This window comes from Dendrobates tinctorius, unplaced genomic scaffold (genome assembly GCF_039654945.1).
Source record: "Dendrobates tinctorius isolate UK_male_01 unplaced genomic scaffold, ASM3965494v1 ptg000032l, whole genome shotgun sequence".
NCBI lineage: Eukaryota > Metazoa > Chordata > Amphibia > Anura > Dendrobatidae > Dendrobates > Dendrobates tinctorius.
In genome coordinates, this window is record NW_027361700.1 from 3,491,107 (window position 1) to 3,507,044 (window position 15,938).

General features: G+C 41.4%; 1 protein-coding gene across 2 annotated transcripts in view; it reads right to left on the reverse strand.

Moving 5' to 3' along the window:
* Nucleotides 1-329: 329 nt before the first annotated feature.
* COASY (Coenzyme A synthase) overlaps nt 330-15,938 on the reverse strand; it is a 33,888-nt gene continuing 18,279 nt past the window's right edge. The window contains exons 7-10 of one of the 2 annotated variants that reach the window (XM_073572325.1): nt 13,101-13,185; nt 11,987-12,084; nt 11,377-11,523; nt 330-819 (exon numbers count right to left, since the gene is read on the reverse strand). In XM_073572325.1, coding sequence (XP_073428426.1) covers nt 736-819; nt 11,377-11,523; nt 11,987-12,084; nt 13,101-13,185 — 414 coding nt within the window. In that variant the 3' untranslated portion in view covers nt 330-735. Of the gene's footprint in view, nt 820-840; nt 1,052-11,376; nt 11,524-11,986; nt 12,085-13,100; nt 13,186-15,938 lie in introns of those variants that run through there. The other variant, XM_073572326.1, reaches the window with a different exon arrangement.

The window sequence follows — 15,938 nt, forward strand, 5'->3', positions numbered from 1 at the left end:
CGTCATTGGGACAGGAGTCCTCAAACCCCAAGTAAACAAAGTGGAGGCAATCCAGAACTGGGCCCGTCCCCTCACAACAAAACACGTGAAAGCCTTTTTAGGTTTAGTGGGTTATTACAGACGTTTATTCCCAACTTTGCAACCCTGTCCGCACCTTTAACAGACTGCTTGAAAGGAAAGAAGTTTGTGATGATCCACTGGAATGATCAGTTAGAGGAGGCCTTTGTAAAGCTAAAATTGGTACTGTGTGGTACATCAGTTCTGATTACACCTGATTTCACTATCTACAAATAATCGATGTGCCATAAGCAGAATGAAAGAAATACGGCTTTTAAAAATGATACTTTATTCTGAAATAACAGACAACTGAGCTATGGGAAAATGAATGAATGAATGACGGATGGAAGGCTCAGATGTTTTTCTTTTACTACGATTGCAGAAGAAATCCAAAAGATTCACGTACAATTAAATTAATTGATTAGAATTTCTTATTGTAGTGTACAATTATAAAATGTCATTTGGCTCCTATGAGTATTTAGAATATTACAGTAGGCCGTGAGGATTTTTCAGTCCAGACACACATCATACACATTAAAAAAAGTCTACGGCGATGGAACTTTGAAGAGCTAAAATTTCACATTTCATTGTAAAATAAGGCATGCGACATCCTCTGTGCCCCATCGGGCATTTTCCTGGTTCCACTGCATCACAGACTTGGCTTGGCAGATAGCAAAATTAAAATCTTGATTTTAGAAAGGGCTTGTCATTGGAAAAGTGTAGATTGATCCGCTCTTGGAGAAGATCCCAGGCCTTCTGGATCTAAATGGTAAGAAACATGATTGAAACACTGCATAAATGCCCTATGATTAGGGTGAAACACCATTGATGGCTACGGTTACAACCACATTATTGATTTCACTTCCCATTATGCCTTTATAGAACTTGCTCTACACATGAAGGAGACGTGACAGATCAACCCCCGATAGGTAGTTTATAGGTGGAGAGTCATCATCATGGCGTAGCTCCCGATGCTGGAATGAGCAGTGCCACACTAACACACAAGAGGTTATTGTTTTTCAATAATACATTTTCACATGTATAACTTTTCCAAGTTCTACAACTTCTACACAGCCATATTAGAGTTTGTGTATTGCAGGATAAGATATACTTTTCAATGGCCCCACTGATTAGCTTGTGACTTCTAGGAGGAACTAAAAATAAAAAAATAAATAGCAATTCCATTTTTTAAAGAAGTTCTATTATCATACTTCACAATACAAACTGTAGAAATTAATAGTTCTCAGAGCCAATGAGTCAGATGTATTTACTTTGAAAAATCCATGTCTTAACGCTAGGATTATACCATCAAGATGAGCATTTTATTAGACCAGCTACATAGCGGCAAGGCTCATGAATTCATGTATATTCAATCTCTACTCACTCAGTTTGAATGAGAGCTGCAGCTTGTACTGATCAGTATGAGATCTTAGCAGCAGCAGGGAGGAGGCACACTGATGAGCTGTCAATCAGACTAGGAAAAATTGAGTTAAAGAGGTTGCCCTCAAAAAAAAAAAAAAAAAAAAAAAAAAAAAAAAATATGCCAGCCCCTGTGTGCAGTTTTATTATAATAGACAACCAAACAAGCAGGTTTTACTCACCCTTCCCAGGTCCAGCAACTAATTTCTGCCACGGCTCCTGGTTTCTGTTATTTGCTGCAGTGCTGACGTAAAGTCGATAGCAAGGCAAACAATCAGTGAGCTCAGCAGCACTGAGCAGGGTGTTCTGTCTAAACGGGCAGAGTCGCTGAGCTCAGTGATTGGCTGTTGTGCTGTTGAAGTGACATCAGCGCCGGGAGCAGATGCAGAGACTCCGTGCTGGACCCAGGGACGGTGAGTAATGAGTGTTTATATAAATTAAAAAAAACCGTGTCCAGGTACTGGAATTTTCTTAAAAGAGGAATAACCCTTTTAAACTTTTAGAAGATTACACAGCTATCCTGACATGGATTTTCATAGTACATGCAATATTCTTATCAAGTCCAAGAAATCTATCGTATTTTTCAGACTATAAAATGCATCCCAAATGTAGGGGGGAATTTAAATGCGTCAAAAGGGTGTCTGTCTCACAGTCCGAATAAAGTTAACTGGCGGTGTTGAAGGGGGAGAAGCGGCTCCTGGAACCACAGGAGGTGTTCAGAAATGCAATGCAGTGGGGTGATGCCGGGAGTCCCATCCCAGGCTAGTAGAAGGGGGAGATTGGTCGTGCGGGGACTCTGCCGATATTTTACGAAAGCCAGGAGTGCCCGCACTTCCATGATTTCAATGCGGTAGACTCCGGGAAAATGGCCATCGATCTAGTGTGTCGAGATCAATTCTCCTCATACCAGCCTGGGACTCACCACATCGCCCCGCAGAGTCGCACTGCTAAACACCCCCTCCCCTCCCAGCCCAGGACCCGCAGAATCACCTGCAGTATCGCCCAAATCCTGCTGCCACCACACCACCGGTAAGCTACATTCTAATTTGGGGGAGGGGAGTGCATCTTATAGTCCAAAAAATATGGTAGTTAGTAATGTATATAATACTTATTGTGAAATACGTTGACTATTAACCTCATCCATGGCAAATATGTTAGAGTGGGAAGGCATTAAACAATTTTTCAATTTGTAAAAACAATTAATCTGCATAAAGAATTGAATACCTATGTAAAAACATTGCATTACTTATGTACTAATCCAAACTTACAGATCGGGCTGTGGAGTAGGAGCTCATTTTGGTGGAGTCGGAGTTGGTATAAAATGGACCGACTCCTAAAATATATAATAAATTGGGTACAGTAGTTCAATGCAGGATGTGCTGAATATTTTTTCATAGGAATTTGGGAAAGTTATGAAATGTCCTATAAATGGCTGTTCTATTCCTGATCTAAGGCTACATTCACACACAGCGTTTTTCCTGCTTTTTTTGAGGATACGTTTTTCAGCTGCAAAAGCAGATCAGCTTTTTAAAAAAACTGCATCACCTGAAAGGTTTTTGAGCTCATAGATAATGTTTTCAATAGCAAAAGCAGATTAGAAATCTGCTCTATCCATTTATCCATATCTGCACCAAAAAGAATGAAAGCCGGGTAGCACACAGACTAACGCTCCTTTTTTTTTTTTTTTTTTTTTTTTAGCACCAGTCAGGTACACCTCATAGCTGCCCAAAAGGACGCCCAGGACAGGCATTGCTCGTCCATAGTAACACATCAACATCAATTGATAGTTGGAATAAATAGACTGCATTCATCACCACATCATCTTATGGTGAAGGCTTTATTTTCAAGTGTAGGGGTGTGCAGTATGAGGTTCTGCAGCAGCTGAGGTGTGCAGTATGAGGTTCTGCCCCCCCGCCCAGGTTTGATCCTGCCTACGCCCATGTTGTGAATGTAGCCTGAGGATCTAGGGTTGGTCTTAGCTGAGATAAGTCATAGTGTATATATATATCTAATATATAAAGCTCAAATGTATGTATGTATGTATGTATGTATGTATGTATGTCCGGGATTGGCATCCGCACCGTCGAAGCTACAGCCACAAAATTTGGCAGTCACACGTCTGAACCCCGAGAGTGTCCTAGGCTATGTTGTGAGGCGAAATTTTAACCCCGCAAGTTCCAATTCACCAAACAATTTTGCCCCTATCTACATAATGGGGAAAAAGTGTGTGTATATCAAGCCCCGCCCCTCATTATGATGTCATAATGGTTGCCATGGCGACGCTGATGTCATCATAGGTTGCAAGCCCCGCTGCTCACTATGATGTCATAATGGTTGACTATGGGATGGAGGATGTGTGATGGGTATATGGGCACTGGACTATGGGATGGAGGATATGTATGACGGGTATATGGGCACGGGACTATGGGATGGCGGATATGTATGATGGGTATATGGGCACGGGACTATGGAATGGTGAATATGTATGATGGGTATATGGGCATGAGACTATGGGATGGAGGATGTGTGATGGGTATATGGGTATGGAACTATGGGATGGAGGATAATTATAATTTGCTATAACTAACCAAAGTTAGTTACTATGCCCGGGCAGCGCCGGGCTCTTCAGCTAATATATATATTATACACACATACATACAGTAGAGACCAAAAGTTTAGACACACCTTCTCATTCAAAGAGTTTTCTTTATTTTCATGACTATGAATATTGTAGATTCACTCTGAAGGCATCAAAACTATGAATTAACACATGTGGAATTATATAATTAACAAAAAAGTGTGAAACAACTGAAAATATGTCATATTCTAGGTTCTTCAAAGTAGCCACCTTTTGCTTTGATTACTGCTTTGCACACTCTTGGCATTCTCTTGATGAACTTCAAGAGGTAGTCACCGGAAATGGTTTTCACTTCACAGGTGTGCCCTGTCAGGTTTAATAAGTGGGATTTCTTGCCTTATAAATGGGGTTGGGACCATCAGTTGTGTTGTGCAGAAGTCTGGTGGATACACAGCTGATAGTCCTACTGAATAGACAGTTAGAATTTGTATTATGGCAAGAAAAAAAGCAGCTAAGTAAAGAAAAACAAGTGGCCATCATTACTTTAAGAAATGAAGGTCAGTCAGTCCGAAAAATTGGGAAAACTTTGAAAGTGTTCCCAAGTGCAGTGGCAAAAACCATCAAGCGCTACAAAGAAACTGTCTCACATGAGGACCGCCACAGGAAAGGACCAAGAGTCACCTCTGCTGCGGAGGATAAGTTCATCCGAGTCACCAGCCTCAGAAATTGCAGGTTAACAGCAGCTCAGATTAGAGACCAGGTCAATGCCACACAGAGTTCTAGCAGCAGACACATCTCTACTACAACTGTTAAGAGGAGACTTTGTGCAGCAGGCCTTCTTGGTGAAATAGCTGCTAGGAAACCACTGCTAAGGACAGGCAACAAACAGAAGAGACTTGTTTGGGCTAAAGAACACAAGGAATGGACATTAGACCAGTGGAAATCTGTGCTTTGGTCTGTGAGTCCACATTTGAGATCTTTGGTTCCAACCACTGTGTCTTTGTGCGATGCAGAAAAGGTGAACGGATGGACTCTACTTGCCTGGTTCCCACTGTGAAGCATGGAGGAGGAGGTGTGATGGTGTGGGGGTGCTTTGCTGTTGACACTGTTGGGGATTTATTCAAAATTGAAGGCATACTGAACCAGCATGGCTATCACAGCATCTTGCAGCGGCATGCTATTCCATCCGGTTTGCGTTTAGTTGGACCATCATTTGTTTTTCAAAAGGACAATGACCCCAAACACACTTCCAGGCTGTGTAAGGGCTATTTGACCAAGAAGGAGAGTGATGGAGTGCTACGCTAGATGACCTGGCCTCCACAGTCACCAGATCTGAACCCAATCGAGATGGTTTGGGGTGAGCTGGACCGCAGAGTGAAGGCAAAAGGGCCAACAAGTGCTAAGCATCTCTGGGAACTTCTTCACGACTGTTGGAAGACCATTTCCGGTGACTACCTCTTGAAGCTCATCAAGAGAATGCCAAGAGTGTGCAAAACAGTAATCAAAGCAAAAGGTGGCTACTTTGAAGAACCTAGACTATAAGACATATTTTCAGTTTCACACTTTTTTGTTAATTATATAATTCCACATGTGTTAATTCATAGTTTTGATGCCTTCAGAGTGAATCTACAATTTTCATAGTCATGAAAATAAAGAAAACTCTTTGAATGAGGTGTCCAAACTTTTGGTCTGTACTGTATATATGTAATCGATATTATAGTGTATTACATATTTACAATTTATTACAGTTTTTTGTGTTCTAAAGTTGTATTCCAATAAATATAGATAATGTTCTAAATATCTTGATTATTGTATCATAAAATGACTAACTGTCTGATGTTCACACTGTACTACAATACATGTTTCACTTAAATATAAGCAATATATGTGGGAGTCAGAGTAAGGGAAATTGAGGAGTCGGAGTCGCAAGTTTGGCTTACCGACTCCACAGCCCTGCGTATTATACTGCAGAGCTGCATTCACATTTAGGCTTCTTTTCTATGGAACCAGTCAATCAACTTGGTGATAGATACCATAACCAAAGGCTAATATTAAAGTGTAGGGAAACACGCAATACAACACAACATTTTGCATAGTTTGCTTTTCAGTATTTTATCTAGCTTGCTGCTAATATTACTTTTTCCTTATTGTTACATTTATATTATGAACAAAAACTTGAAATAAAGAAAAAGTGAAGCATAGATATGAACAATCTACATGAGGCACATGTGTCATTTTAACAGTATTCTAATGGGTATCCAACATTCTCAGCAAGATATATAAAAAATATGAACATATATTGACTATAAGAAGTCTACACACTCCGTTTTTTGTCATTGGGGGATGGGGTGAATCACTCCGAGAAGAATCATTTCAGACCATTTTCTACCTTTAATGTCAAACATAATCTGTAAAAATATACTGAGAAACAAACTGAAATAATTTTGAAGGGGGAAATAAAAATATATAAAACTAAAATAACAGTTTCACAAATATCACTCTATTATAATTGGCCAATTCCGAACACAACCAGATCTTCAGTCACAAATAACCTCATGTGAAACAGTAGTCAGTACATAGCTGCTGTCATGTACAGTGATTATGATTAAGCCCCATATAAAATTTAAGATTTTCTTGATATTTTCTTTGTTGCATTTTACAGCAAAAGCCAGGGCATGTATACAGCTTTCAAAACAGCAAAGAGACATTTAACAGTCAGGAGAAAGGTACAATAATGTTTCCAACGCATTAGTTATACTATGGAACACTGAAGACTTATCACAAAGTGGCTTAAATTTGACACAACAGTGATATTACCTAGATCTGGACGTCCCTCAATAATGATGAAAAGACAAGGATATTTGTCTAGGAGGCCTACACCATAATAAGGAGCAGCAAGAAATTCTGACAAGCACTGTTTGTGTACTGCATGTGACAATTTCCTGCATTGTTCAAATGTCTGGCACATGAGGTGGGGTGACAAGACAGAAGCCCACATATCCAAAAAACACCATACCCATGGTGAAGCATGGTGGAGGTAGAATGATGCTTTTGGGCTGTTTTTCAGCAGCTGGAACTGAGACTTTAGTCAAGGTGGAAGGAGTTATAAATGTCAAATATTGGTCAATTTTGCAACAAAACCTTTAGGCACCTGCTAAAAATCTGAAGAGGTATTTCAACTTTCAGCACCACAATGACCCTAAGCACACCTACAAATGAACTAAAGAATGAATTCGCCAGAAGATGATCAAAGTCTTTTAATGGTCCAGCCAGAGCCCAGACCTGAATCCAACTGAAAATCTGTGGGTGACCAGGGGAGGAACAACGTAAAGGCCCTCACAATCTGACAAATTTAGAGTGCTACTGCAAGAAAGAGTGGGCAAAGATTGCCAGTTCTAGATGTGCCATAGATAGAATAGAATCCTACCCAAAAAGACTGAATGCTTTCATAAATTCAAAAAGATACTTCCACATAGTATTAGTTGAAGGGTGTGCATAATTATTATTTTATATATTTTATTTCTTTGAAATCATTTCTGTGATCGGTTTATTAAGTTCTTTTGTTAGTCCCTTTTATTTTCTGTAATTGCATATGCTGTATTGTTCTTCCCCTTTGCAAAATATTTTGTATATTATATATACATACATATATATAGTGGGGGAAATAAGTATTTGATCCCTTGCTGATTTTGTACGTTTGCCCACTGACAAAGACATAAACAGTCTATAATTTTAAGGGTAGGATAATTTTATACATTGAGAGATAGAATATCAAAAATAAAATCCAGAAAATTACATTGTATAAATTATATAAATTTATTTGCATTTTCCAGTGAAAAGTAAGTATGTGATCTCTCTGGCAAATAAGACTTAATACTTGGTGGCAAAACCCTTGTTGGCAAGCACAGCAATCAGACGTTTTTTGTAGTTGATGATGAGGTTTGTGCACGTCAGGAGGAATTTTGGTCCACTCCTCTTTGCAGATCATCTCTAAATCATTAAGATTTTGAGGCTTTCGCTTGGCAACTCAGAGCTTCATCTCCCTCCATAAGTTTCCTATGGAATTAAGGTCTGGAGACTGGCTAGGCCACTCCATGACCTTAATGTGCTTCGTTTTGAGCCACTCCTTTGTTGCCTTGGCTGTATGTTTTGAGTCATTGTCTTGCGGGAATACCCAGCCATGACCCATTTTTAATGTCCTGGCGGAGGGAAGGAGGTTGTCACTCAGCTTTTTCGGTACATGGCTCCATCCATTCTCTCACTGATGCGGTGAAGTAGTCCTGTGCCCTTAGCAGAGAAACACCCCCAAAACAATGTTTCCACCTCCATGCACGACAGTGAGGATGGTGTTCTTTGTGTAATAGGCAGCATTTCTCTTCCGCCAAACACGGCGAGTTGAGTTAATGTCAAAGAGCTCAATTTTTGTCTTATCTGACCACAGCCCCTTCTCCCAATCACTCACAGAATCATCCAGGAGTTCATTGGAAAACTTCAGACGGGCCTGCACATGTGCCTTCTTGAGCAGCGGGACCTTGCTGGACTGCAGGATTTTAAACCTTTACAGCGTAATGTGTTACCAGTGTTTTTTTTGGTGACTATGGTCCTAGCTGCCTTGAGATCATTAACAAGTTCCCCCTGTGTAGTTTTAGGCTGATCTCTCACCTTCCTCATGATCAAGGATAGCCCACGAGTGAGATTTTGCATGGTGCCTCAGATCGATGTCGAATGAGTCATTTCGTATTTCTTCCATTTTCTTACAGTTGTCTCTTTCTCACCCAGCGTCTTACTTATGGTTTTGTAGCTCATTCCAGCTTTGTGCAGGTCTTTGATCTTGTCCCTGACATCCTTAGAAAGCTCTTTGGTCTTGCACATGTTGTAGAGGTTAGAGTCTGATTGATTAATTGAGTCTGTGGACAGGAGTCTTTTATAAAGGTGACTATGTAAGACAGCGGTCTTTAATGCAGGTAATCAGTTGATTAGGAGCATCTAACTGGTCTGTAGGAGCCAGAACTCTTAATGGTTGCTAGGGGATCAAATTCTTATTTCTCATTGCAAAATGTTAATTTATGTAATTTATACAATGTATTTTTAATAAATTCTGCCTATTGTTTTGGACTAAACATAAAATGTAAGCGGTGTTCCTTTTAACCCGCAACCCGCACCCTGAAGCCATACCCTGCCAAAACCAGAACCAGGCCTCCAGTCACCCTGTATAAAACAAGACTTGTTGGTGGCGGCGAGTAAACTTGGGTTATCGTGCAATTCGCAGTGACTGTATTGGGGGTATATACATATATTTCATGCAATTGAATTGGGGGTGTATATACCATACGCTCATTGTTAGTTTCCCGATAACTGGCCTATTAGTGGAAATAACCTGCGGCCTCCTCTGTTTATCGTAACGCAATTGTCCGGACGATAGGGGGCAGCAGAGGGCTGTTAGCACCAAAAATAACAGCAGGTGGATCTGCGCGACCTCTCAGGCTGCAATCCTTGACACATATTAAGCATTGTACCTTTTGTGTATTGAAGCCTAAAACGTTAAAAAGTTCTTTAGGGCAATAAGGCAAAGCTAAGTGTCTCCGTAAAGACCAAGTGGTAGTTTGTGCACGTGACCTGGGTATGGCCTCCAGACAGTGAGTACATTGGGTGTATGACATTGGGAGTTCTGTCCCTTTTGGTAAATAGTGGCAGCAGTGAATGTCATTGGTGTGTGGACTGGTTGGGGGTACATTCTGTATTCAATTAGTAGCCTGAATGAGAGGTGACTGAGATTAAGGTGAAAAGTGACGTGGACTCAATTTAGTCCCACATCTCACGACACGAAGGAGGCTGTGTGAGGGCCTGACCGTGACACTGGACAAACTGTACATTCACTTCTACAAAAGTACTTTATGACTCAATTAAGCCAATGAGAGGGATATCTGTCAACTTCCACATCATTAGGACCACTTTACTGGCACAGAGTAGAAGAATGCAAAAGAAGACTTGCTTGTAGAGATTCTGTATCAAATCATCCAAGACTTCTTGGAGACACTTGTGGGGAGAGGACTCTAAGGAACTCAAAATGGGTAAGTATGGAGGGGACTATTTCTGACTAGAATGGGGGGAACTTGCGGCAGGACCAGAAGAAATGCACATAAAAAAAAAAAAAGTCAGGAATCAGAGATGCCCATTTTCTGCAGCCTAGCCAAAATGCAGTAACCTTTTTGCAGCAATTTTGTATTATTATCTTTTCAGATCACCAATGAAGGAAAAAAAAAGTACTCCAGTTTTCATCAATTACCATCCTCAACACCCCCCTCCACTTAAGGGGGTTTTACACATAGCGATATCGCTAAAGCGTCACCGATTTTGTGACGCAGCAGCGATATTGCTAGCGATATCGCCATGTGTGATACTTACCTCCTACCGGCTCCCCCGCTGTCTGTCGCTGATCGCACGAGATCGGCCGGGACCATTTCTCGCTGGGCGCTTCCTGCTGGCATTGACGAGCGACGCGTCGACGGGGGCGGGAGGACGTCAGCATCGCTGCGTGTGAAAAGTAACGACCGCTGCTGCGTCGCTACATTGCTAGTGAGATCTGCCTGTTTGGCAGCTCACTAGCGACCATTTAGCGATGCACCAGCGATCCTGACCGGGTCGTATCGTGGTCGGATCGCTGGTGCATCGCTAAATGTAAAAGGGCCTTAAATCAGGGTATTTGCAAAAGGCTTAGGGAAGATATAGATAATTATATGTGCACGTCAAAGGTTTAGCCATATCTGTCAAACTCAACAACAACGCTAGCTTAGGGCAACCTAATTCAATTTGATGGCAGCTACATTGTGCGGCAAAGGTATGCCAAAGGGTACCGTTACACTAAGCGATGCACCAGAGATCCCGACAACGATATGGATCGCTGGTGCATCACTAAGTGGTTGCTAGTGAGCTGCCACACAGGCAGATCTCACCAGCGACATAGCAGCGGTCGGGGGTCGCTACTTACCTGTCAGACGCGGCGATCCTGACGTCCTCCGCCCACGTGTCGCTCGTCGGCGCCACAGGAAGCCCAGTAGGAAGCGTCCGACGAGAAATGGTCCAGGACCTTCTCGCGCGATCAGCGACAGACAGCGGGGGAGCCGGTCGGAGGTAAGTATCACATGTAGCAATATCGCTGCTACGTCACAAAACCAGTGACGTTACAGTGATATTGCTAACGATATCGCTATGTGTAACGGGCCCTTAAGTTGAAGATACAAAAAAACAAAAAGGCAATATTAGGCATGTTAGAGATTTTGGAAAGTCAAAAGGTTGGCAAAGTGAATGAGTCAACTTATTACCTGTTTCTGTGTGATCTCTGGCTCCCAGAGTGTGGACAGAACAACATTTGATGCCTCCACCCGCTCACTGTTGGACATCTGGCTTGACAATCTGTTCTTGGCAGCTTCCTCACTGATGCCATCTCGCTTCATTATACGGGAAATAGCCTAAAGTAGCCAAACACAGGAGATACCAGAAACTGGATAGCCAGGGGGTTTTGTAATAATTTATAGCACTTTATTTAAACACAAGAATATTTAGACAATCATGAAACCAGATTAGACTAGATGGTTAGATGTCCCACAACTGATGCACTGCTGGAGGGAAGTTTGGCCTGAGTTGTATGTACAATAATTATCCATTCACTTGTATTCTACAGACTGAAAACTTTCCATTAGTGGAAAACAGAACAAATCACTACTCTTTTGGAGTGTTTCCTTATATACTAGATGAGACTGTTGGGTTTTGTGTCTGTTTTTTTTTTGTTACAGGACACCATTTTCCTGCTACCTTAAACTCATATTGGGCTGTCTGTGTACCGCGCCACTAGGAGATGTGTGTGGAGGTGAGGGGGAAAAAGGGTCTAAGCTAAGTAAACAGAACCCTTCTTATTGATAAAGTTTCTCTTACCTCTTTTTCTGGTATAATTACTGTCCACACCTCATGAACCATTTCATTCCACCCAGCCTCCAGAAGAACAGCAGCATCCATCACACAAACCGAAATACCTGGATTAAATTAGCATGCTTAGTCTCAGTGTAAGACAAGACCACCATGTATTTACAACTGACTCCCATTACAGACCCTGTTGAAAATCAGTTTTGGTGTGAGGAATACAATGAGAATGTCCTCACATATCTGGTACATACTGTATATGTACCATAATGAACCATTAACTTGTATTCTACAGACTGAAAACATCTTTATGGAGGGATCCAACATATGCCTCCATACAGTGACTTATAGTACATTGAATCGAGTCACACTGGAAGAAGACCTACTGCAAATTCTCCTGAAAAAAATAGTTACAGTTTCCCATAGAAGTATACAAAAAGCACCTGTCATCTCCTAGCTCAGTAATGGGAAAAAATCGGTTTTCACTTAAGATAGATTTTATCCCTCGGTTTGAGAATTTTTAGAATGAAGAGTCAGTCCAGGGGGGCGAAGAAGTAGATTTATCTCAGATATATATTATAAAAGTTTATATGTACTATTAATTTATTAAATAAAATATTAAATTACGGTTACTCTTCTATGTAGAAATCCTAATCAGATTACAGCTTGGCATTGAGGCTTTGTTCCTAGATTTGAATGAAACAAACCTGCAATACCCAGCACAGCGGTTACTAAATGTAAAGTGTGATGGTGCAAACACCAGCCGAAAAAATGAAGGGGACTCCGACCAGCCTTGTTAAATAGCTGATTCCGGGAGGGTGTCAAAAGCTAGAAACCAACTGATTGACGTTGATGGTCTGTCAATCTTTTTTTTTTCCTCCCCCCTCACCCTTTAAAAACCTAGATAAGCCCTAAGATATTCTGCAAAATAGAGCCCAAGTCTTTGAACTTCCTGTAAAAAAAAATTAAAAATCACTGTGGTCATACACTGAGTGGTCATAGAGCGCCTAAAACCTGAAATACTACAGGTTAGCCCTTGATTTGTATTAGTGGCTATGAAATAATGTTCACAATGTTGCTGCTGTCATCGATTACAATTCTATATAGACTTCAATGAATCTGGAGTTACCTTCAGCAGCAGCTTCTTCCACGGCCTCTTTGGCCAGACTCGCTATTGCTGGCCACACAATGTCTGTCAGACGCTTCAATTGGTCCTAAATTTAATAAAAGTGTTTTAATTAAAGGGTACCTTCCATTTTTATATACCATTGTGGCCAAAAGTATTGACACCCCTGCAATTTTGTCAGATAATACTCAGTTTCTTCCTAAAAATGATTGCAAACACAAATTATTTGGTATTATTATCTTCATTTAATTTGTCTTAAATGAAAAAACACAAAAGAGAATGAAGCAAAAAGTAAAACATTTCACACAAAACTCCAAAAATGGGCCAGACAACCTTTAGCCAAAATAACTGCGACCAACCGCTTCCGGTAAACATCAATGAGTTTCTTACAATGCTCTGCTGGAATTTTAGACTATTCTTCTTTGTAAACTGCTCCAGGTCCCTGATATTAGAAGGGCGCCTTCTCCAAACTGCCATTTTTAGATCTCTCCACAGGTGTTCTATGGGATTCAGGTCTGGGACTCATTGCTGTCCACCTTAAAAGTCTCCAGTGCTTTCTCTCAAACCATTTTCTAGTGCTTTTTGAAGTGTGTTTTGGGTCTGCTGGAAGACCCATGACCTCTGAGGGAGACCCAGCTTTCTCACACTGGGCCCTACATTATGCTGCCAAATTTGTTGGTAGTCTTCAGATTTCATAATGCCATGCACACGGTCAAGCAGTCCAGAGCCAGAGGCAGCAAAGCAACCCCAAAACATCAGGGAACCTCCACCATGTTTGACTGTAGGGACCGTGTTTTTTTTCTTTAAATGCCTCTTTTTTTCTCCTGTAAACTCTATGTTGATGCCTTTGCCCCAAAAGCTCTACTTTTGTCTCCTCTGACCAGAGAACATTCTTCCAAAACGTTTTAGGCTTTTTCAGGTAAGTTTTGGCAAACTCCAGCCTGGTTTTTTATATCTCGGGGTAAGAAGTGGGGTCTTCCTGGGTCTCCTACCATACAGTCCCTTTTCATTCAGACGCCGACGGATAGTACGGGTTGACACTGTTGTACCCTCGGACTGCAGGGCAACTTGAACTTGTTTGGATGTTAGTCGAGGTTCTTTATCCAACATCCGCACAATCTTGCATTGAAATCTCTTGTTAATTTTTCTTTTCCGTCCAAATCTAGGGAGGTAGCCACAGTGCCATGGGCTTTAAACTTCTTGATGAGACTGCGTACGGTAGACACAGGAACATTCAGGTCTTTGGAGATGGACTTGTAGCCTTGAGATTGCTCATGCTTCCTCACAATTTGGTTTCTCAAGTCCTCAGACAGTTCTTTGCTCTTCTTTCTTTTCTCCATGCTCAATGTGGTGCACACAAGGACACAGGACAGAGGTTGAGTCAACTTTAATCCATGTCAACTGGCTGCAAGTGTGATTTAGTTATTGCCAACACCTGTTAGGTGCCACAGGTAAGTTACAGGTGCTGTTAATTACACAAATTAGAGAAGCATCACATGATTTTTCGAACAGTGCCAATACTTTTGTCCACCCTCTTTTTTATGTTTGGTGTGGAATTATATCCAATTTGGCTTTAGGACAATTCTTTTTGTGTTTTTTCATTTAAGACAAATTAAATGAAGATAATAACAAAGAATTTGTGTTTGCAATCATTTTCAAGAAGAAACAGATTATCATCTGACAAAATTGCAGGGGTGTCAATACTTTTGGCCACAACTATATTTTTTTTCCATACTTAAACATGCTGTCGATTATTGGGGGTCAGGGCCCAAGACTCCAACCAATCGCTCAAAACGCTGTTCTGATGTGCTCACTTCTGCATGCAGCTGTTCCGAGTTCTTGTAGAAGCGCGCACACACAGAGAGATGTACGAGCTCAATAGAAAATATATGGTCCCGCTTCATCAAGACTGACATTTTGCACAGCAGTCATGGTGAAGGCGAGGAGACTCTTAATGAATTTGGCACAACTTTCAACTACCGCGCACCACCGTAGGAAATGTACTCAGGTCAGTGACTGATGCAATTTATGCCACATCTGGAATAAATTTGTGGGTCGCACTCAACCACTTGTCTCCGTAAGAAGTTTGGCTGAATTCTTAAAAATATGACAAACCTGGTGTAAAGACGTATATAAGCTGATCAAAAATTCTGTGACATTTTAGGCTAATTTCACATTAGCGTTTTTGTGTGCAATAGAAACGCATGCAAAAAACGCATCATGCGTTTTTGCTTGGGTTTGCGTTTTTTATGCACATTAATTCTCTAGGGGTTAAAACCAGTGTCTACACATTTTTATGCCAAAAACGCATGCGCACGAAAACACAGACGAGCGCATGTCCATGCGCACACCTGTGTTCCCATAGACTGTAATGTTTTATTTTGTCGCATTCCGTGCGCATGTGTTTGACGCCTTTCGGCGGACCCAAAAATGCAACAGGTTGCGTCTGGTGCGCACCTTGAAAAAACACATGCGCAGGAAAACGTATACGAACGCGTGCAGACGCAAGACCATACGCCCCCCATGTTAAACATAGGTACGCATAACACATGCGCATGGACGCGCTGCGCAAAAAACGCTAATGTGAAACCAGCCTTAAACAGCTTTACACCACAATCTGATGAAAACTGTTTGCTGACCCAGGGTTTATGAGCTTACAATGGCTCTTCAGGACCTGTTTTACCCTTTGATGGTATCTGGATGTTGCTGCTTTCCTTGCCTCCTCATCCTGGTTACCATATCCCTGCGGGATGCCGAGGTACTTGTAGCATGTCTGGACATCTGCCATGTGCCCTGCTGGTAATTCCACTCCATCAGTCTTGACTACCTTGCTTCTCTTTA